General features: G+C 40.2%; 1 protein-coding gene across 12 annotated transcripts in view; it reads right to left on the bottom strand.

Annotated features, from left to right (window-relative positions):
* dnmt3aa (DNA (cytosine-5-)-methyltransferase 3 alpha a) overlaps nt 1-23,288 on the bottom strand; it is a 516,733-nt gene that overhangs the window by 453,010 nt on the left and 40,435 nt on the right. For 11 of the 12 annotated variants that reach the window (XR_013497772.1, XR_013497773.1, XM_078213021.1 and 8 more), the window contains exon 3: nt 7,518-7,595. The exons of the other annotated variant lie outside the window; for it this stretch is intronic. Coding sequence is in view for 9 of the 11 variants with exons in the window: in XM_078213021.1 (XP_078069147.1) it covers nt 7,518-7,595 (78 nt within the window). In the remaining 2 variants the exon portion in view is untranslated. The remainder of the gene's footprint in view (nt 1-7,517; nt 7,596-23,288) is intronic. 12 annotated transcript variants of the gene reach the window in all.

Below are 23,288 nucleotides of genomic sequence, written 5' to 3'. Positions count from 1 at the left end.
TCCCCTCAGCAGCAGACATCTCTCTACCTTTCTACCTCTTCTCTCTGGGCTCCCATGCAGCATCCAAAAACCTCAAAATTATGTTCTCTCTCCTATACTGTGCCATTCTTCTCTGCTTCCCAAGTCACATTCACTTCCTGTATGTTTGGCAGCATCTGTTCCAGCCACAATGCACCTCCCCTATAAGAGGTACAAGCTAGCTTTAAATAGCCCTAGGAAGTTAGAATTTTGGCTACTTGCAATATGTGTAGCCAATGAACAGTGTGTATAGTGCTGGCTGTATGCAGCAATCATTCTATGGGCTGCATGGTAGCACAGGAATTATCACTGTTGCCTCATAGTGCCAGGGACCCGGGTTCAATTCCAGCCTTGGGTGACTGTGTGGACTTCCCACGTTCTCCCAGCGTTTGCGTGGGTTTCCTTCATGTGCTCCAGTTTCCTCCCACAGACCAAAGATGTGCAGGTTATACTAAATTGCCCCTGGTGTCTCAAGATAGTTAGATGGATTAGCATGGGAAATGTGCGGAGCTACAGGATAGAGTGGAGATGTGTGCCTGGGTAAAATGTTCTTTCAGAGAGTGGGTGCGGACTCCTTCTGCACTGTCGGGATTTTATGAAAATAAGGAGGCAGCAGCTTAGCCTGCATTACATTGAATGGATGTGAGTTAATTGCACATACATTGGGATCCCAGCATGGTTTTTCAGGATTATCCAATTTCGCCCTCAATAAATTTGAGTGTGAATCATACTGTGAGCATCAAAAAAATTTTAAAGGTGCCTCATACACAAACCCTTTGTAAAACAGGCCAGGTGCATGATGTAGGTTTTTTTGATACCAGATGCGATGACCTGGGAAGGGAGAGCTGTGTCACACAAACCTGCAAAATTGTCATGACTGCTCAATTTTCAGATTATGGGGTCAAACTGACAAGAGTCTAAAATGGCAGAAGCTCTGGACCCTTTGTGGGGAGGCTACCATGAACACAATTGAGTACAAGAGCATCAAGAGAGTAGGGCATGTTGAAGTTGAAGACCTCACCTAAGATCCATAACATACCCTCTTGTTCTTCCTGAATCTGGTTCCCTCACCAGCTCAGTCACTGATACACAGGGCTCCAGTAATTTCACACACAGTGTATTGTGATTTCACACAGAGTATTATAAGGAAAGTGGAGGCAGAAGGAGCTTATTTGACTAATTGTTCTTCTTTTCAATGGCCACAAGAGAAAAGTGACAGTGCAGCTCAGGTCCCAAGCAATGTGTACCTTATCACAGCTGGTGATATTTACTTTTACAAAGCATCAGCATAGTTAAACAAGCCTTGATATATGCAGTGTGCCTGAGAATGTACTACAGGATGAATCACAAGGTCTAAGCAATAAGGAACAGCAGAGCTTAAAAATAAAGGTGCCCACTGTTCAGAGGGCCTGCGCTACAGTGCAGAGATCTGACCTCACATAGCTTATTTTGGAAATTGTTGCTTGAACATTTGTGTCTGCGCAAAATATTCTGTAAACACTGGTGGTGAGAAGTTTGAAGGAATTTACCCAAGAGATTTATGCAGTAACAACAACCTGCTGTGGTAAAAAAGGAACATTATCAAACAAAATTTAATACCAATCCACATTGGGAGATATTAGGACAGGTGAGCAAAAAAGCGAAAGATAAAAGAGGTAAGTTTTAAGAAGCAACTAAGAGGAGGCAGAAAGGCTTAAGCCTTGGCAGCTGAAGGCACAATCGGCAATGGTGGAGCAATTAAGGTCAGGCTGTTGAAGAGGCCAGACTTGGAGGACTGGAGAGATTTCAGAGGGTAATAGGGCTGGAGCAGATTATAGAGACAGGGAAGGGAAAGGTCAGAGGAAAGCAACGATGAGAATTTTGAAATCAAGGCATTGCTGGACCTGGAAGCAATGTAGGTCAGCAAGTGCAGGAGTGATGGGGGAATGGGTCTGTGTATGAGTTAAAGCATGGCCAGCAGAGTTTTTGAGGAACTCAATGTTACTGGGGGTCGGGGTATGAGGAGTGTAGAATTTGGGAGGACAGGAAGATGAACTTTGGAATAGTCAAGTTTAGAAGTAGCAAAAAAGCATGGATGGAGGTTTCAGCAGCAGATGAGCTGAGGCAGGGGTACAGACAGGCAATACAATGGCTGAATAGTAGACTATTTAATCAACAATAAAAAAACTTAAATTTACATTAATGCTATGTTACTAATCTACAAAACACTCAATATACTTCACAGTGGTGCAAAGAAACCAATATTTCGTGAGACCTTCAAAATATTAGGAGGGAAGAAGGTTCAGGAGGTTTATTGCAAAATGTGGGCCTATAGTGATTTGAGGGCAGCCACAAATGATGGGGTAAAGGGAGGTAGGATCTGCAAGAGGCTGAAGTCACAGGAAGGGAACATGTGGTGAGTTGCTGGGGTCGGGGAGAGAGAGAGCGTAATAGTATTGAGTTTACAGATTCAGAGGGGCAAGGCCATGGAGAAAATGAAACATAAGGATAAGAATTTTACATTTGAAATGTTTAGGAACAAGAACGTAATGCAGGTCAGCAAGGATAGGATGATGAACGAGCAGACTTTGTGTGGGGTAGAATATATACATCAAAGTTCTGAAACAACTAAACTCTATGCAAGAATGAGAACCAGCTAGGAGAATATTGAATTGGTGAATTTGAAGATGACAAAGTCATGAAGATTTCAGCAACAAAGGAACCATGTTAGGGATGATCGGAGGCAGGGGGAAGTGTGCAGTCTTAGTGATGGGGAGGAGTTACGGTATTCCCAATGTTTAGAAGAAAGAAAATGCAGCACATCCAAGACTGACCATAAGACCATAAGACATAGGAGCGGAAGTAAGGCCATTCGGCCCATTGAGTCCACTCCACCATTCAATCATGGTTGATTTCAACTCCATTTACCCGCTCTCTCCCCATAGCCCTTAATTCCTCGAGAAATCAAGAATTTATCAATTTCTGTCTTGAAGACGCTCAACGTCTCGGCCTCCACAGCCCTCTGTGGCAATGAATTCCACAGACCTACCACTCTCTGGCTGAAGAAATTTCTCCTCATCTCTGTTCTAAAGTGACTCAATGTCGTTCAAGCACACTGACAGCACAGAATCAGCGAAGGGCTGAGAGAACAGTGGTCAGGTCACGCATTGTGTCAACAGTTTATGTTTAGACCCTGATCCCAAAGAGGCACCATGTAGATGAGGAAGTGGATGGAGTCAATGATAGATCTTGGAAAAACTCCAGAGGTGATGGTGTGGGGCAGGAAGGGGAACTGGGTGGAATTCACCCAATTTGGTGGGTTCTATGGCGAATGTGAGGGGAGAATATTGTGTAAGGCCCAGAAATCGGTTTCACGCCAATGGGACTTTCCACTGATGCCCACCAAGGCGGGTCAGAAAATTATTGAAGATATTCCATTTATTAAAATGAATGGTTGGAAGTTTGCTGCCTGCAGTTTCCCAAGGTATCTTCCTTGTGACCACTGTTCCCCATCAAAAGCTCCAGATCATTCAATTGTCCCTCCAATCTTTAATGCCTGCTATACTTAGCTTGAAGAATGTGCATCATTCACTTTGTCAATTGACATGACACAGAAACTTTAGGTACTGAAATTGTGCTTTGGAACAGTTGTGCGCAAATGCTGAATGCATTTGTTTGAAATTGTTCGCACTATTTTGACTTGGGTTTGGGAGAATTCCACCTGGTGTCCCTTCCTGCCCCACACCATCACCTCAGGAGTCTATCATTGACTCTATCTGCTTCCTCATCTTTGTGGTGCCTCTTTGGGGTCAGGGTCTAAACATAAACCAGGTGACACAATGCGTGACCTGACTACTGGCCTTTCAGCCCTTAGCTGATTCTGTGTTGTCAGTGTGCTGTTGATCTATGTATTTGAAACAATTTAATTTCTTTGTTAAAATAGCAGAGGAAACATTTCTTTTAAATATGTTTGTGCGCAACAATTCCATAGTGCAATTTAAAGGCTTTAAAATGCTGCAACACCAACACCTGCCCCCTAAATAAACTCGGGCAAAACGGTTTAAATAGGAATCTTGGGGTGTAAATTAACAGTACAAAATTGTTACATTTCAGGACAATAATGGATAACTGGTACTATTCAGAAACATGTTACAGTTCACGTTGCATAAAGGAATTACAAAAGTGAGGTACTGCAAGGAATTTAGGGTTGAAGTGATCTCCTGCATTAGCTTTGATCACCTAGATGGATCAGAAATGAATTTACCAGATAATTTCCCCCCAAACTGGCCTTTTTATCTGAGCTTTTTTGCCTCTCCCCAGAGATCACATGTTTTCCGGTGAGGTGGAGCGTATATATATTGTGATACGCAGGTTAGATGAGCCAGAGGGTCCTTCCTGTGTGTCATTGTTCTTATATTTGTATCTAAGTTATACAATTTATTTCAGTTTGGGCAGAAGAGGAATTATATCAAATGTTTGACAATCTTGCTCAATTTAGGGATTAAGATTAATCGAACAGAAACACAAGAGACTACAAGAAGACAGAATCAGCGAATATGATTGATCTCTAACAGAGAGATCAGTGAATGGGCAGGTTTAGAGAGATCAGTGAATGGGTAGGTTTAGGGATCAATGAATAGGTAGGTTTAGGGATCAATGAATGGGAAGGGTTAGAGATATCAGTGAGATGGCAAGTTGGATACAAGAAATGTGAAGTAGTTTAGTTAGGGAGAAAAAAGTGAAAACATGCCCTAAATGGTGAAGAATCGAGAAAGATCTTTCAGGGAGGGGGTGGGAGTGCAGTGCAGGTAGAAAAGCCCACAAAATAACAAGTGAGACTGGGTTTTATACCCGGTACATTAAAAACAAATAATATTGGATTTCTGAGAGACATTGGCGAGGCCACAGCTGGAGTAATGCATGTAGTTTTGGACACCAAAATTACAGGAAATATATTAAACCAAAGTAAAAGGTTCAGAAGAACTCATCAGAAGGATAACATAAGTGATAGAGTATAGATATCAATAAAAAGTTCAAACATTTGGCGCTTTCTTCATCACAAGAAAACGGAATATTGACTGCTTGGGACAGGGTCATTAGAGCAGTCTTTTCCTGTCCAAAGTTTACTCTGAATGTAAGTATGTTTATTTCATGAATGTGTTTGTACAGTACTGATCTAAAACATTCATTAAGGAGGCAACTATAAATTGCCAGCATAAATTGGAGTCAACCTGCCGTTTCTCTTCTGTTTTCTCCCCAGTTCAACCTTTTATTAGTTGACCTCAACTTTACCACACTCTTAGAAAACATGAACATTTAAAAATGTCCTTACTATTTTTCCGTAATAATGAATACATTTTCATAATTATAAGATATTTATAGGATTTGGTGCATTAAATCCTAATCATATTTTTGTATTTATATCCCACAAACTGATAAAGCAAGTTACTGAAACAAGAGACATTGCCTTCTTATCCAAATGCTATTGATTTACTGAGTATATTACAGTTGAGTGTCTTCTTCGCTAATGTTGCTGCTTGGCAATGCTAATCAACTTAATATTTGGTTCCTAACAAGAAAGGGTACTATTTTCCAATATCAAAACTGTTTTACAGTTTGATTTAATAAATCAAAAGGTTGAGCCAACTCAAAGCACAAAATAGTATGGCTATCATAAATCTGTATTTGACTACAAGGTGCAGTTGACTGAATCATTGCATGTGAGTCTGGAAGATAATCCTAGATAAATTATGCATGTTAGCTTTTACAGAAGGATGGCTACAGTTTCTACCTCACTAGATAAATAACTTGAATAAACACAAAACTATTCCAAGTTACTAACAACCTGGCCAACATGAGAAGAGGAGGAATCTGAAACACCTTAAAGCAGTGCTCGAAACTTTTAGCAGGTCACGCGGTAGCTTCTGCATAAAGCGCAAAGCTGTTTTGAGTTTGAAATGAGTTTGATGTTTCAGCCCGCTTGTTTTTGATCTTTTGCTCAAGTATTCTCTTTTTCTTCTCAAGGTATCTAATATAGGAGATCCAAGAATCTCAAACACAGTACATATGTGACTGCTGGCACAATGTAAAGTAAAGCACAACACAAAGCAAGCTGCCCTTCCCATCATTGCGAAAGCAATGATGTATTTACTGACATAATTCTGGGAAGCTATTTAGAAAGTAGATTAAATTTATATCACATTAAGTATTTATGTACATACACTCTTTAAAGCCAACTCCAATGCACTATTAAGTGCGATTGGCAAAGTCTAACAGAGAGCAAGTTTCAGATATGCAGCATTCTGCTTTTAACTATAATATTTAGTAATAATGTTGAGATGTCAGTCAAATCATCTATTTGGACACAAACACTAACACATAAGAAGGGTCCTGCTATCTCTGGGCATATATGTAGTTAGAACTTGGCAAGGATAAATGCATTAAGTTAACTTTCAGAATAATTCAACATTTTCATAAATGTGCAGAACAGTCCAGAAGAAGGTTGACTCAACACACATATGGACAATAATAACAAGAGGTGAGTACTGTCAACTGCTTTTGTGACTCTAACTATATACTGAAGATTAGCCATATGACTATGATGACTTCAAAAGGTAGCATTTTCAATCCTAAATAGTAATGATACTATTAAACGTCTCTCCTAATACATGAAATAGTGATATGTTTGTGTGTCTGTAAAATATAATTATAAAACAAAATTATGCAAATAAATGGTGTAATGAGATGAAAATCTTTGGAATTGTGTTTAACTCAACTGAAACACCTTTCCAACGTGCAGTAACCTCAAATGAAAAATATTTGGACAGTATCAACTAGGTTCCTAACGGAATAATTTCACAAACTATAATTCTGCAGTAAATATTGTTAAACTAGAGCCATATTCATACAGTAAATTGACTTGCTGGTGTGTGGAATGGAGAACTTGGAAAGGACAGATAGGTTTCCTGTGTGTGCTATGTGTAACAAAGCTGTAAATGTATTTAAAAAGAATTGGGTTTTGCTACATGAAGTACAATGAGAAAGTCGCTCCGATGTTGGTGAAGCGGCGGTGTTTCTTTCGGGTTTGGATTAAATAAAACATTGGACATTACACTGGCCTTTCAGCACCAGCATGCTGAAACTAGATTGGACCTAATGGGAAAAACTGGAAGGAAGGAGAGAAGCAAAGCTAACATCTTTTTAAAAAAACTTGAATCTGGGAAAGAAAAGCTTCCAGGGGCCATACAGAACGATCTCTCAAATTCTGTGCGCTGGTGCCTAGCTGAGGCAGTCAGGCAACCAATAATTGGTTTGCATGGTGAAAGAAGAGCTAAATGTAAAACAGTCACTGGAAAGGATTGTAAAAAAAAACTTGGGAGCAGTTATAGGGAACAAAGGCAGCCAATCAATTCATATTCTTATAAGAATGTTGACATTCCCTTAGTACATCCCTACCAGCAACCAGAGGACTCACTGCATTTGAAAATCATGGGACATTTAACAACAGGATCTGTGCTTACCATTGTTTGCTTGCGTTTTCTCCCTGGCCTGCCTCGTCTTTTCTCCTTGTTTCTATTTTTCTCTGGCTGCTCATCATTCTGTATCATAAAAACAAGGTACAGACAACCATATGATTTTTTTTAATAAACAAGGATGTAGCAGATTATTAGAATGATCAGCAGGGCAAAAATCTTTTATTTGCCATTTTTATTACTTACTGTAATGGACAGTTTATTTTATCTTTGATTAACATTTTTTTCTTTGTAAACTCATTAAACTCTTTTGGCAACTTGTTGATTCTAACAGAATTTCTTCCACAATACGAACATTTTTCCATCAAGGTTGATTTGTGAGCATTCATCACTAAAGTAATATTTGTAAATAAACTGTTGGTATATCTCTCCTACACAAAGTGTATTATATTGTGTTCCATAGATAAAAGACAATTTGAGAGAGAATTTAAAGGGCAAGTGGGCACCTAGAAGGAATAAAGAATTGGAAACTGGGGTGGGTGAAGAATACTACGAAAGCTACGTCTTTACAATTTTTTGAAGACAGGGAGAGAGGTTGCAATGAAAAATGGTTTCGAAAGAGAGTTCCAAAGGGTAGTGGCTGAAAGACCAGCCTTTGGTGGTAGTGGAAAATTAAGGAATAAGCAGCAGACAAGAATTTGAAGAATAAACGAGGTTGGTTGGCATGTATGACTGGAAAATATTGCACAGCTAGAGAAGGAGCTTAAAGTTAATCTGCTGGGAAACACCGATTCAGTATAGTTAATTTGAAGGTACCTGCGTCCTTGTATTGAGAGCCTCTGTCCAAAGAATGAAGCTAAAAGTCAGTGTGTGGTACACATAAGAACCAAGTCTTCAAGATAATGATGATGTGGAGTAAGCTTTCATCAGTGGGGGTACTGAGTTACAGACACATGTGAAAGAAAGACATCATGGTGATGGTGATGGTCAAACATGGGATAAAAAGTTCCATTCAGCTTCAAAGAGAAACCCAATATTGTGTACCACTGGATTTAGTTTTCAGGCAATAAGTAGAGTTGATGAGTTACCAAAGAAATTTAAACGGGTTTCAGTTTTTTCAACACTGAGCTGCTGGAAGATAATCCTGATCCAAGACTGATGTCAGACAGATAGTTTAACAGTCCACTAGTTATATTAAATCAATGGTGCTGCTGGATATTTGGATGATGTTGGCTGTAGCTGCCTCCATATTTGGCAACTAAAAATGAGAGGGACGGAAGATGGAGGCTCAAGGCACACAAGAAATGATTGCACATATAAGGCAAGAGAAACCCTTTGAAGAGATGTAGTGATTGGGTTGGTATGGATATGAGGAGAGCATGGTGACTAGGAGGTGGACCATGACTGAAAGGCAGTGGAGGAAAATGGCATTTAAGGGCAGCATGGTGGCACAGTGGTTAGCACTGCTGCCTCATATGCCAGTGACCCGGGTTCAATTCCGGCCTCGGGTCACTGTCTGTGTGAAGTTTGCACATTCTCCCACGTCTGCGTGGGTTTCCTCCCGGTGCTCCAGCTTACTTCCACAGTCCAAAACAAATGTGTGGGTTAGGTTGAATGGCCATGCTAAATTAGTGTTGAGGGGAACTAGCAGGGTAAATACGTGGGATTATGGGGATAGGGTCTGGGTGGGATTGTTGTCGGTGCAAACCTGATGAGCCGAATGGCCTCCTTCTACACTGTAGGGATTCTGGTGATTTTTCTGTGATTCTGTGGAATCTGTCAACATGTTGGTTGGTTGGAGAGGTCAAGAGGAATACAGTGAAGTAGAGATAATCCTAGTGACTCGAGTGGAACTGTGTTGACACCATGTGTTTGTTGGAAACCAAATTAGAGAGACTCAAACAGGGGTTGGTGGAAGAGGTGTCATACTTTGGTGCCACCTGTTTAAGAGATGAGATTTTTAAGAACCTGCAATTTTAAAGATCATTCCAATATTAAATATTACAAACTGGTTGAAGAATTCAGCTTTCAAAATCTTGAAGTAGTAAGTTGATTTCATTCAGGTGAAACATATTGTAGCTTAATAAGTAGATTTTTCTCAGTTACAAAGAGTGTATTGTGCTTCCCTGTTGCTCTTTGTAGATTTTTACTTTTTTTACTGAATAGCTTGCATTTATCTGTACTAAATCTTCTATGCTTTTGAAGAGTAGGAATAAGTTTAAAATTTATTTATTGGTGTCACAAGTAGGCTTACATTAACACTGCAATGAAGTTACTATGAATAATTTATTATACTGCTTTCTCCCTATTATAAACACAGTTCAGGCAAGCATCAAACTTTGGGCAGAATTCTAACTCTTCTAGCCTGGCAGACTCTCGGTGGAGGGGCAGTTAAAAAGGAACATGAAATACACCAGCTGGCTTCTCACTCTGATCTGGTCAATAGAAATTTTAAACTGCAGACACCAAGGGTATCTGCCTGAAGCCAGCTTCCTTTTTCAAATATGCAGATTGAGCTTGAAGATATCACTCTAAGATATCTCCTTGAATCAATAGCAATCTACATGATGACTACCCACAAGGCAAACTTTGTAGGTAACGGATTCTGGACCAGAAGAGGCCCAGCGTGACGATACTATGCCTTTAAGAAATGTATTTTACTCATGTTTCTGTGCTGAATGTGTTTACTAGTCCCTTCCATTTTATCTGAGCCATTTTGTCTGGATCCAGAAGCACGGTATTGTTACTGCAGCAACATAATTGATCTTAATTGCTCCAATGCTTGTTTAATCTGAACTAATGCAGTGTTCTGTTGTTTTGTGTTTTTCCCTAGGATATTGCAGAGTAGTGCTCGATTAAGTTGATTGACAAGTAAGATCATATGACTGGGTACAGCTAGGCCTACACAAGTAACTCAAGGTCAGTCTGCTTTATGGGAGAAGAAGTGGCCTCTCTTTTTCCCTCACTGAGGTCTGGAGACTGGAATCTTCCAAGAAATAAGCCTTTTTGCGGGCGAAACTTTCTCTGGAGGGTGCATGAGAATTAGAAGCTAAGTGTCCAACTAGATCACTCTCCAGATTGTCAAAAGGCTGGAAATGCACGACCCATGTAAGCATCTTTGGTTTCTGTGCTAAGTGGTTCTAAAGCAGGGATTTATGTCTATAGGGGCTACTGCTAAATTGGAACAGTAGAGATAGCTAGCTGTTAAGAATTATACTTTGACATGTTTAAGTATTTTAATTGGAAAAAGTTACAGTAATACTTTTTGTTATATTCTAACTCTGTTCTTCAATAAAGTTTGTTTTTAAAAAAGCTTCCTAGTGGGTCACTTGAACCAGGGTGGAAGAGTCAATTACTAGGGGACATAGGTTTAAGGTGTGAGGGGCAAGGTTTAAAGGAGATGCACGAGGCAAGTTTTTTTTTTTACACGGAGGGTGATGGGTCATAGAAATCATAGAAACCCTACAGTGTAGAAAGAGGCCATTCGGCCCATCGAGTCTACACCGACCACAATCCCACCCAGGCCCTACACCCATATCCCTACATATTTACCCACTAATCCCTCTAACCTACCCATCTCGACACTAAGGGGCAATTTTAGCACGGCCAATCAATCTAACCCGCACATCTTTGGACTGTGGGAGGAAACCGGAGCAAACCCACGCAGACACAAGGAGAATGTGCAAACTCCACACAGACAGTGACCCAAGCCGGGAATCGAACCCAGGTCCCTGGAGCTATGAAGCAGCAGTGCTAACCACTGTGCTACCGTGCCGCCCATTGTTTAATCTGTTTAATCTGGGTGCCTGGAACTTGCTTCCAAGGGAGGTAGTGGAAGCAGATACAAAAGTGAGTTTTAAGGGGCGTCTGGACAAATACATGAATAGGATGGGAATAGAGGGATACAGTCCCCGGAAGGGTAAGGGGTTTTAGTTCAGTCGGGCAGCATGGTCGGGTGCAGGCTTGGAGGGTCGTAAGGCCTGTTCCTGTGCTGTAATTTTCTTTGTTCTGTTCCTGGAGTGAAACACATTATGCTCACCCTAAAGCCAAAATCAAATGTAAAATTTAGGGACTAGACTAACTTCATAAAATACATTGGGCTTTCTGATTTGGTCCTTAACACCAGGATGGTGAAGTTGTTTTTAAATTTTTGTCGTTTCCTTGGAGTCCAGGAGAAGCAGGAGTGCTCCTCTGGGCCCCACAAGGAAAATGTGGGCCTCCCCTGCAACGCTCCCATTTCTTAATTTTGATCCCCTCCTGGCCACTTACCTTCATACCAGGAACCATTTCTTCTGGTTCCCAACAGCAGCTTCCTACTGCCTGATATTAACAACCGAGCAGTCGTTTCCCATCTGCTTTGTTTTGGGAAGTTGGCTCACGGCAGGTCAATGAGACCCGGCCATTAAAACTGTCTGAGCCTCCCCGCTGATCCTCCCAGACATGCCAATCACCGGCTAGGCCACAGGAGTCAAAAGCGGCCCCATTATCTTTCACAATTAGTCAGAATATAAATCCATGCCTTCTATCGAACTTTGAACTGCTAATAGGGAAATGGTCACTTCCAACTGGATGGATAAACTGTGGCTGCTTTGATGGCTTGTAAACAACCAACGCTTGTGGCAGCTTTATCAAAGTGAACATTTTTCGATTATTCTCATCACCATCGACCACTTTGTACAATGTAATTAAATTTTGTTTGTGGTGTTGATTAAACTTTGCGCATATCTTTAAAAGTATAACTCTTCAAAAGGTGATTAATGGAAAGTGGAAATGAAAGAAACCCAACATTTCTAGTCAATTGTTCTATGTGCACACGAACAAATTGCAACCTGAAAAAGATTTGTAATTATATGGCACCCAATCTCTCAGAAGCATTTCATAATTTGTACTTTCCAAGACAATCATAGTTGCTATGTGGGCAAACTGGTTCTAGATTAGATGAAATTACTTTAATATGGTCCTTGAAAGGACCAACTGTTATCTATCACTTCCATTCCACAATACCTTATTAAAACTACATCTACTTTACATTTCACACATGTTTCTGATGGTTTATCTTTCATTAAATACTGGGTTTTTTTATAAAAATGCTGTTAGGCTTTGTTTCATATTTGTTTGCTGAGGAGTTTCTTCAAATCTTAAAAAATATTAGCTATGTAAAGTCACACAAGTAGAATTTAATTGCATGACAACCTGAAAGTTCACAAATCTAGCAATAATAAATAAATGCATTGTGCATGGACATACTTCTGCCTACATTTTGGAAGGAGGCCATAGCGGTAACTAGATACACTGTCCCAGAGATTCCTCAGGCAGAGATCAGTGGAGGCCCCACTGGAGGCCTCAGGAAGACTGGAGACCCATTGTATTAGATTTTTGCCATATTGTTTGGAGTGGACTGACTGCCTTATAAAGGGACAAAATCTTTGTCTGCCCCTTACTGAGCAATGGTCACGAGAAAAGGCATGGCATGGTCTCCCTAAGCTAGTTATTCACATTCCTTTGTCTCAGACAGGATCTTGACTTATAATGTTCACAATATGCTGAGAGAGTGGATATCCATGAGTGGGATCGGAAATACAAGCCTCTGATTTTTTTTAAACAATCATCAATAAGCCCAGTTGTGCAAAGGATCAGTATGACCGTGACTGGAATTAGAGGATCATCGCACGAGGTTCAAGCAGGTATGGGCAGATAGATATTATTGAAGTATCCAAAGTGTTTGACTGACCTCCCACTAACCCTGCAAGGTCTGGTGGGGCTGGAGGACACCACAGGGCACAATCCAGTTGTAACTACAGGAACAATGATGAATGATCATAATGAATGACAGAGCAGGCTTGAGGGGCCGAATGGCCTACTCTTCTCCTATTTTCTTTGTTTCAATAATGGTCTGAAAAATTTCATGGTCAGTAAAAATTTTCTACAATTAAAGAAATACAAGGTTATAACACCATCAGACATTGACATTACTCTCTGACAGCTCAACAAAGGTACATCATGGTTACATTTTGCATGCTTATCAAAAACTCTTTATTGCACACAATGAGAAAAGGCCAAATTTAATAACATATGGAAATTAATATTCGACCAAATATTACAGCCAAGGAAAACATGAACAAAAAATTATATCAGAGAGCATTTCTGTAAAACTTTTGCAATGATTACATGCTTATTAGTACTATAAATTCTAATTAACTGCACTGAATACATTGCTACTTCAAGGTGTTAAACAAATCCTTTAGCAATGGGTTCACTGTAATGTCCTTTAAAGAAACCCCAGCAGCAAGACTGAAAATTTACATGTCATCCCACAATTCCAAAGAAAGGAACCTCTGTGTTGAGAAGGATTTTCAAAGTGTGAGTGAAATACAATTCGTTCTGAAGTGTTAAATGACATCAATACATTTTGCACGTGTTCAACTCTCACAGCCAAATAGATAAATGGTGAATTTATTCTGTGTTGAAGTTTTTTTTTGTCAATAAGGAGTGGGAAAAGTTCTGCATGTATCACATCAGGCCTCAGATGCTGACTCCACATAGCACTGGTGCCTAACTTTGACCTGAAACATCATCTCCTTTACCACAGTGAAGTTGCACATAACCTGCAGTATTGAACGGCAGAATGCTGCAAATTCAGCATGCAATAATTTGCATTTTTTTTGCTGCTATATTTCACTGATTTCATTGAAGTCAATAACATTTGGATTCAATCCTTGCATGCATTATTAGTTTGTGTGCAAATAGTTTGGGCAGACGAAGGATCATCTTTACTCCAAATTTCACGGTGTTGAAGTATGACATTTGCACAGCTTTTGTGTAGTTTGACACTTAGTTCAGACCTTCCTCAGAATGGAATGCAAACACCCAGCTATTTGGCTCAAAGTATTCATTTTTTGGCATTATGCTTTCAGGGAGAAGTCTTACTAGTTATTAGAAATTTTGCCTCATGGTACTCGATTTTCCAACCATTCGAAGGAATAATTGAAAAATCAAGAGCAGTGTGCACTGGCATTTTGTATTGTAATATTGGTATTCAAAGCTCCTTATCTTTATTGAGAAGTCTGAAAATTAATTCTAAAATATAATGGCAGTAAGTCAAATGAAGTCATTGCTTTCATTTAACCATTACACACTAGGCATACAGGTCCACAGTTCCCTGAATGTGGCAACACAAGTAGATACGGTGGTCAAGAAGGCATATGGCATGCTTGCCTTCATCATTCAGGGCATAGAGTGTAAAAATTGGCAAGTCATATGCAGCTGTATAGAACTTTAGTTAGGCCAAATTTGGAATATTGCATACAGTTCTGATCGCTACACTATCATAAGGGTGTGGAGACTTTGGAGGGAGTACAGAAAAGGTTTATCAGTATGTTGTCTGGTTTGGAGGGTATTAGCTATGAGGAGAAGTTGGACAAACTTGGTTTGTATTCACTTGAACGTCGGAGGCTGAGAGGCGGCCTGAAAGAAGTTTACAAAATTATCAGAGGCATGGATAGAATGGATATTCGGAGTCTTTTTCCCAGGGTAGAAATATCAATTACAAGGGAACATAGGGTTTAAGGTATAAGGGGGAAGTTTAAAAGGAGATGTGTGAGGCAAGTTTTTTTTTTACACAGTGGGTGGCAAGTGCGCTGCCAAAGGAGGTGATAGAAGCAGATACAATGGCAATGTTTAAGAGGCATCTTGACAGATAAATGAATAGGCAGGGATAGAGGGATATGGACCACGTGGAGGCAAAAGGTCTTTAGTTTAGAAAGACATCATGTGTTGGTGCAGGCTTGGTAGACAGAAGGACCTGTTCCTGTGCATTCTGCTCTTTGTTCGACCAAAATGAGTATAATTCACCTGTGGCATTCAACTGCCAAAAATACACACACTTTCTCTGCAGTTCGATGTGCACTGTCTGAATACACAACGAATGCAAGGTAAACTCTCTTTTATACAAGTGGGTTTTGACTTTAGTAATCACTACATGACAGTCAAGTTGCCCAATATTCATAAGATTGTTGCTTTGTTAGTTGATGTGAAAGTGAAGCCAAAGTTGGAGGTAACCCAAATAGATCTGGATATGGGTGTTAATGAAGTCAAATCAACTCTTCAAAATAAATCCTCAATCTTATAACCAAAACAATCATTCTCAAAGTTCTTCTGTTCTGACAGGTTTTGGTGGCTTTCAATTGGTTTACAGGTTCAGAAAAGGATGATGCAACAACAATCATTTTGTACATGTACGTTGTGTTTTTTCAGTAACATCAGCTAGTTCTAAAACCACACAATTGTCTTTAGAGCAAATACTTCAAGATGGATCTGAAAGAATTCATTGTTATACAGGTTTATTTTCACGCTATTCATTTATTTACACTTAATTGTTTACTCTGAGACCAGAAAGCACTTTTTAAACAATAAACTTGTAGCTGCTACAGTGGACCACTACGGTAACAAAGAAAAAAATGGATTTTCTGGGTTGTGGAAGCCCAAAGCACGAGAGCTTGTGAAAAAAATGGACAGCTTGCTGAGTCTGGAGCATTCTGAAATGCAAGTTCCACACCTCCAAATGTCACTATTAGGTGCTGTAATATACTGCACATGTGTTTAAATGCAGTGATTCATTCTCAGGAACTGTCCTTTAATGGTAAATTGATCCTTACACTAACCAGCAAGTTATGTTTGTTCAGATGGATTAGTGCTTTCCCAATGGAGAAAGTTCATAATGCAATGAAAATTATTACAAAATGTCCTGTCAACATGTGCTGCTATCTTTTCTGTTGTGATTTTTCTGGCTGATTTTAAAAAAAATCAGATTTGAAAAAAACTCTACACTCGCAAAAATCTAACCATCTGCTCTATTACATTCATAGACAGGCTCTCTTTTTCATTAATATGGTGCATATTGGGGGGTGGCTATGGAGGTTACATAGGCAGCAGAGAGGTGTCATAGGGTGATATCAGTGATCTGAGGGAGCATGGAGAATGTATGGGAGGCATAAGTCTTTCTAAAACTGATTTTGACATGGCGAACACTGAATAATAACACAACATAGTAAGTAGCAGGCTCCACTGAAGGCCTTGTTGTGGTAAATGTCACATATCAAGCTAGAGGGTCTGGAAAGAGTGCCACAAAAAGTTCAATAACTTCACACTGGTAGTCAAAGTCAGTGAATCTATTTTCAAATGCCACAGCCTAAATGTACCACTAGCCTCACACACTGTTCAATTCACCACCCACCCAACACACATCTACCAATAATCACTGTCAGTCACAATTCATCCCTCACATTCATAGCTTCACCTCACATCCACACAACTGAAAACTTCACATATTGCCAGCTATTTAACCAAGGCACACCATTCAAACACACTGCACTTCACTCATTAACACTTCCCTCTCTTTTGCAGGATAAGGTGGTACATAGGGCACACGGAGTTGGGGGTAGTGTGTTAAAGTGGATTGGGGACTGGCTATCCGACAGGAAGCAAAGAGTCGGAATAAATGGGTGTTTTTCCGGTTGGAGGAAGGTAACTAGTGGCGTGCCGCAGGGATCGGTACTCGGGCCGCAACTGTTTACCATTTATATAGATGATCTGGAGGAGGGGACGGAGTGTAGGGTAACGAAGTTTGCAGACGACACAAAGATAAGTGGAAAAGTGAATCGTGTGGAGGACGGAGAAGATCTGCAGAGAGATTTGGACAGGCTGAGTGAGTGGGCGAGGATATGGCAAATGGAGTATAACGTTGAGAAATGCGAGGTTATACACTTTGGAGGAAATAATAACAAATGGGATTACTATCTCAATGGAAACAAATTAAAACATGCTACCGTGCAAAGGGACCTGGGGGTCCTTGTGCATGAGACGCAAAAGCCCAGTCTGCAGGTACAACAGGTGATCAAGAAGGCAAATGGGATGTTGGCCTATATTGCGAGGGGGATAGAATATAAAAGCAGGGATGTCTTGATGCACCTGTACAGGGCATTGGTGAGGCCGCAGCTGGAATACTGTGTGCAGTATTGGTCCCCTTATATGAGGAAGGATATATTGGCATTGGAGGGAGTGCAGAGAAGGTTCACCAGGTTGATACCGGAGATGAGGGGTTTGGATTATGAGGAGAGGCTGAGGAGATTGGGTTTGTACTCGTTGGAGTTTAGAAGGATGAGGGGGGATCTTATGGAGACTTATAAGATAATGCGGGGGCTGGATAGGGTGGAGGCGGAGAGATTCTTTCCACTTAGTAAGGAAGTTAAAACTAGAGGACACAGCCTCAAAATAAAGGGGGGTCGGTTTAAGACAGAGTTGAGGAGGAACTTCTTCTCCCAGAGGGTGGTGAATCTCTGGAATTCTCTGCCCACTGAGGTGGTGGAGGCTACCTCGCTGAATATGTTTAAAGCGCGGATGGATGGATTCCTGATCGGTAAGGGAATTAAGGGTTATGGGGATCAGGCGGGTAAGTGGTACTGATCCACGTCAGATCAGCCATGATCTTATTGAATGGCGGGGCAGGCTCGAGGGGCTAGATGGCCTACTCCTGCTCCTATTTCTTATGTTCTTATAACCAGAGGCAGCAGCAACAGCTAACCAGCGGATGATAGGCACAGCTGCGAGTCCTTACCCCAAGAGGAGGTCATCAATTGAGCAGCCCATGGCTGAGATGGTGGCCAATAATGGGGCTGATAAACCACCGAGTACCCTCACAAGATCCTCTTTCCCCCATCCACTTCAACCTCATCAATCTTTTCTTATTTACAAGCTGCACTTGATGTAAACATGCACTTTTTGCTTATCCACTCCCCTCCCAAATACCCTATCTCGTGCTGTTCTTCTTTCAGACATCTTAGAACCGTGACTCAATTTGAGAAAGTAGTTATCATTTAGTGCCTTGTTGAAAAGTCCAGATACATGTCAGAGCTATCTTTATCCAAGCTGCTGCTTAGCTCCTTAAATGATTGAAACCAGTTTTTGAGCCATGATTTTATTTTCCAGAAACTTTGCTGTAGGTCTCCGATAATCCCGAACTCTGCCCTGGTGCTCTAATCATTGCTTCTCACAACTTTCCAAAAAATGGAGTTAGGCTAACAGGTCTATGATCATCTACTTCTGACTTGATGCCACTTTTAAAACTTGGTACAGCATCCCACTCTCTCTGATCCAGGAAGTCAGTTGTGATCTCTAATCAAATGTATATGACTAATTAAATCGGTATATTGAAAGGGCTCATTGCTGGACCATATCTGCAATGGCAATTATCTTATAGCTACACGTGCTGCTTCACAGTCATGACCACTGCCCTATAGTCATGTATAACTGCCTGTTGTTACGCGCACTGCCCCTAAGTGACATGCACCACTTGGTTATACATATCATTTCATTGCCAAGCACATTATCAATTGTGCACTCATTCACTCTGCACAATATTTATTAGATTTTATAATGTATTGAATATAAAAAAACCTTGGTCTAGATTATGACCTCAATGATGAAGAGATGATGCTCACCGCTGACCTTGAAGAAAACTTCCCAGAAAGATGTAATAAGCTCTGTGACATGGATTTCTTCTTTCCTGTTGTTAATGTTATTCTGGTGCCAGATTCCGGGGATCTCTGGCTTCCAGCAACAGTTATGTCATCAACCAGATTAAGCAGCTTAGTTGGAGACTCTCACAGACAGTAAACCAGGAAGTAACAAGCAGATTTGATTCTCACCATTTTTAATCTAATTTTACAGAAAGTTAAAAGATTGGGATGTACAAATGGGATTAAAGTATCTTAAACTTTTAATTTTTTTAGCATTTAAAAACAATCTATGAATTTTTTTTGTTTACAATGGAATGGAGAAATTTGATCTCCACAAATATAAAGTTAGGTTTCACAGCCAGAGAGGTATTTCAGCAGTAACTATGACTTAGTACGCTGTTAAAAACCCAATTACACCTCCATCAACAAGGCATTTTCAAGGATTTTCACAGCATGAATAAAAGTCGTATAAGTGGAAGATCATGTCAATTAGTGCTCAAGCCCTCACTGGTTATCATCTGTGAGGACTTCAACAGCACACCATGTGGCAGAGTGGGCAATCACTGGCAACAACCATATTTACCTGTACAGGTGCAGGTGCCAGAATTAACTGTCAGTTTCACACAATAATTAGGGAAAACACTCACATTCTTGTCATCATTATAACTGCAAAGTTCAGGCCATGAGTACATTTGTAGCACTGTGCATATTACATAATTGGTAAATTAATTCCAGTAGAGATGAATGTAGAATGTTAAATTTTAGAAAGAATATTACATTTTAGAAGGAAGAATAAGGAATGCTTTGAAACTAAAAGTCTAAATGTGGCAGAGGAGCAATGAAATCAAAATGTACAAATCCACAAATTATTAAAAGTAGCAACGCATGCAGCCAGGGCCCGTTTCTGTGCTGTCACTTCTATGCATCAATAATATATCATCAGTAAATAGAACTCTGCAAGGATTTTGGTGCACTGATTATTATAAAGGTTACAAGTAAAATCAAACATAATTAACCCAGAAATAAACCACTCATCTATCAGCCTTAATTATGGTATATACTGCACACAGAATGCCACTATAGCCTATTGAAAATTATCTTTCAAGAAATTTACAATAATAATACAAGAAAAGAATCTTAGATGTACCTGTGAAACCCCAGCAGCAGCGCACAGAGACTCTGGAATGTTCAACTGAGCAGCAAAATACATTTGAACATTCACTAAAATGGTAACAATTATAACTTCACCCACTCTCTAAACCTAAATATAGGTTTCGTGCTAAACAGATGGCACTCCAGATGGCATGAACCTGGATTTCTGTTTGTTTATATTAAAAGACTAAAGATAGCAATACAATGAAATGTCACACCCACATAGCATTTTATGAATGGAATATTCGTCAAATAATTTTTGTAAAGCTGTAAATTAATTACAGTGATGCCTACAAAATACACTGTATGCTGGTTAACTTTGCTAATGCTGGAACTGTGCTGCAATCGGGTTCATGTTCACAGCTGATAATTAAAAGCAGCTGTCCCCAAGTGGGGAAGTGTTCGGGCTTCATTACAGGAGTATAAAAGCGGGGGAATTGTGTCTTTACTCTGCAGGCTTGGATATAAATCAGCCTTAAGATAGGAACCGGCTTCAGACAAGAAACTGTGCTCTTTATACAACATACTGATAATTAATTTAGCAAACTTTTATGAGTTACATCTTGTTTAATGAATGCCATCATGTGTCAAGGTGCACACCGCCAACTACAAGCCATCCTAACAACTGAAAAAAAAGATACTTTATACATTTATGAGAGACCAGACTGTGCTACAATCTAATCTGTTGGGTAATCAGGTTTTGATCTTATGATTTACGACATGCTCCACACCCCTTGATTAGATTACAACTTTGTTGGCTCATTTTCAGGTGTTTGCAATTCACAGGTAAGTTTTAAACAGTACTCCAAATTGGATTTAAAGAGACAAGTTCCAATTAATAAAACTGGCCAGTGGAAAGGTTTAAAACATTAACAGTGGACAGTATACTACTGGCGGGTTGGTTAGCTCAGTTGGCAAGACAGCAGTGTGTGGATCAGATTAGTGTCAACAACACAGGGTTTGATTCTCCTATTACCACAGAGGTGCATTTGGACTTGTCTCCTCACCCTACCTGTAGTAAAAATTACAGCACTTTGCCTTGCTTTGGGGAATAATCGCCAAGGATCTTTCAGTCAGAGAACTGAAGCAGCATACAACTGCATAATGTTGGCCAACAGAGAAAAGCAACCAGATGGAAATTATAAAACAGCAGGATTGAGCAAGGATTTTTGTTTTGGTCCTGGAACAGGAGTGTTGCTGGAAAGATCAGCATTTGTTGCCCATAACTAATTGCTCGAGAAGGTAGTGGTGAGCTGCTGCATCTTGATCTGCTACAGGCATGTGGTGTAGGAACACCCAGTGTTGGTAGGAAGGGAGTTCCAGGATTTTGATCTGACAATGAAAGAACAGCGATATAATTCCAATTCAGCATGGTGTGTGGCTTGGAGGGGACATGCAGGTGGTGGTGTTCCCATGCATCTGCTGCCTTCGTCCTTCTGAGTGGTAAAGGTCGCAGATTTAGAAAGTAATCTCAAAGGAGACTTGATGGTTTATTGCAATGAATCTTGTAAATGGTACACACTGCTGCCACAGTGATGGAGGAAATAGTTTTTTACAGTGGTGGGATAGGATTCCGATCAAGCAGCTTCTTGGACCTGGAGAGTGTAAAGCTTCTTCAGGGTTGTTTAGAAGTGGAGAATATTCCATTACACTCCTTACTTTTAAAAAATTATTTCACAGGATGTGGGTGACTCCAACTAGGACAGCAGTTTGTTGCCCATCTCTAATTGGAAAGGTGGTGGTGAGTCACCTTCCAGCGTTGCAGCAGTCCACATGCTGTAGGCATGTCTCTCAGATGGTGGACAGATTTCTGTGGAGTCAGGAGCTGAGTTATCTGCCAAAGAATTCTCAGCTGCTCTTGTAACCACAGTATTATATGGCTGGTCCAATCAAGTTTCTGGTCAATTGTAACTCTCAAGACAGGAAGGCATTAGAAAATGTGCAGAAAAGATTCATGAGATTGGTTCCATGGTTGAGGAGTGGAGAAGAGGTGATTTGATAGAGCTTTTTAAAAATATCATGAGTGGTCTGCCCAGTTTTGGGTTGCTAGATTTGTTCTGAATCTATCCAAGTTGGCATGGTGCTAGAGGGTTCAGATTCAGTTTGGTCCAGCACTCAGAATTATTGGGATAAAAGGAAAATAGTGCAGATGCTGGAAATATTAAATAAAAACAGGAAATGCTGGGGGGGGGGGGGGGGGGGGGGGGGGAGAGAGGGGAAACACAGCAGGTCTTGCAGCATCTGTGGAGAGAAAAAGTTCACGTTTCAGATCAGTATGACTCTGAAGAAGTCATACAGACTCAAAGCATTAACTTTGTTCCTCTTGCCACAGATGCTGCCAGACTCACTGAGTTTTAATGACATTTCCTATTTTTGTATCTCAGATTACTGGGAACGGCCTCTGTAGTCCACTCAAATAACAACTTCATTTGTTTCAAATGTATTTATGTGTTAAAAACATGGCTGAAATAATTATCTGTCTCTCTTGCTACTGGCTGCATTCAATCTGTTAGGTTCATTTGGAAGCAAAATATTGCTGCTGCTGGAAATCTGATATAATAACAGCAAATCTGAAATATTCAATAGGTCTGGCAGCATTGGTGGAGAAACAGAGTTAACATTTCAGGTCTGTGATGCTAAGGGTCAGTCGTGCACAGATATTTATCAGTAAGGCAACTTATATGAAGGGATAGGTTTAATGGCAATCACATTATTAGGTAGATGATGGGTATTTGTACTCCTAAAGGTTTGGATCGTTGGGACACTGGGATGTTGGAATAGTGTTGACTGTGAACTAAGTCAATAAACTCTCTCCAGCAAAGAAAGCTTCTGTGTTTTAGTTCTGACTAATGGATGTGGATCAGTTAACAACTTCAGAGGGTAATGTCAGAATTAGGAAAAAAAAGAGAAATTGGAAACAAGTCAGTAATTTGGAGGATGCCAGAGCTTTGAGGAGGAAGTCAGGAGTGAGAAGAAAATACAAATATTATGTTGCAGGTAGAATCACTATTACTTACAAAGAGATTTACATTTAGTACCCTCTATTACTACATTAGCAACTATAAAGATTCAGAAGAATCTGGGGAGGATACTGGGTCAGTGGAGAACTAATCCACTTCAACTGCAGCAGTACTGTGCTCCCCGCGCTTTATTT

The sequence above is a fragment of the Mustelus asterias genome, chromosome 5, assembly GCF_964213995.1.
Source record: "Mustelus asterias chromosome 5, sMusAst1.hap1.1, whole genome shotgun sequence".
NCBI classification, from domain to species: domain Eukaryota; kingdom Metazoa; phylum Chordata; class Chondrichthyes; order Carcharhiniformes; family Triakidae; genus Mustelus; species Mustelus asterias.
The sequence above is the reverse complement of the archived record's forward strand: the minus strand, read 5'-3'. Positions and strand labels throughout refer to the sequence as shown.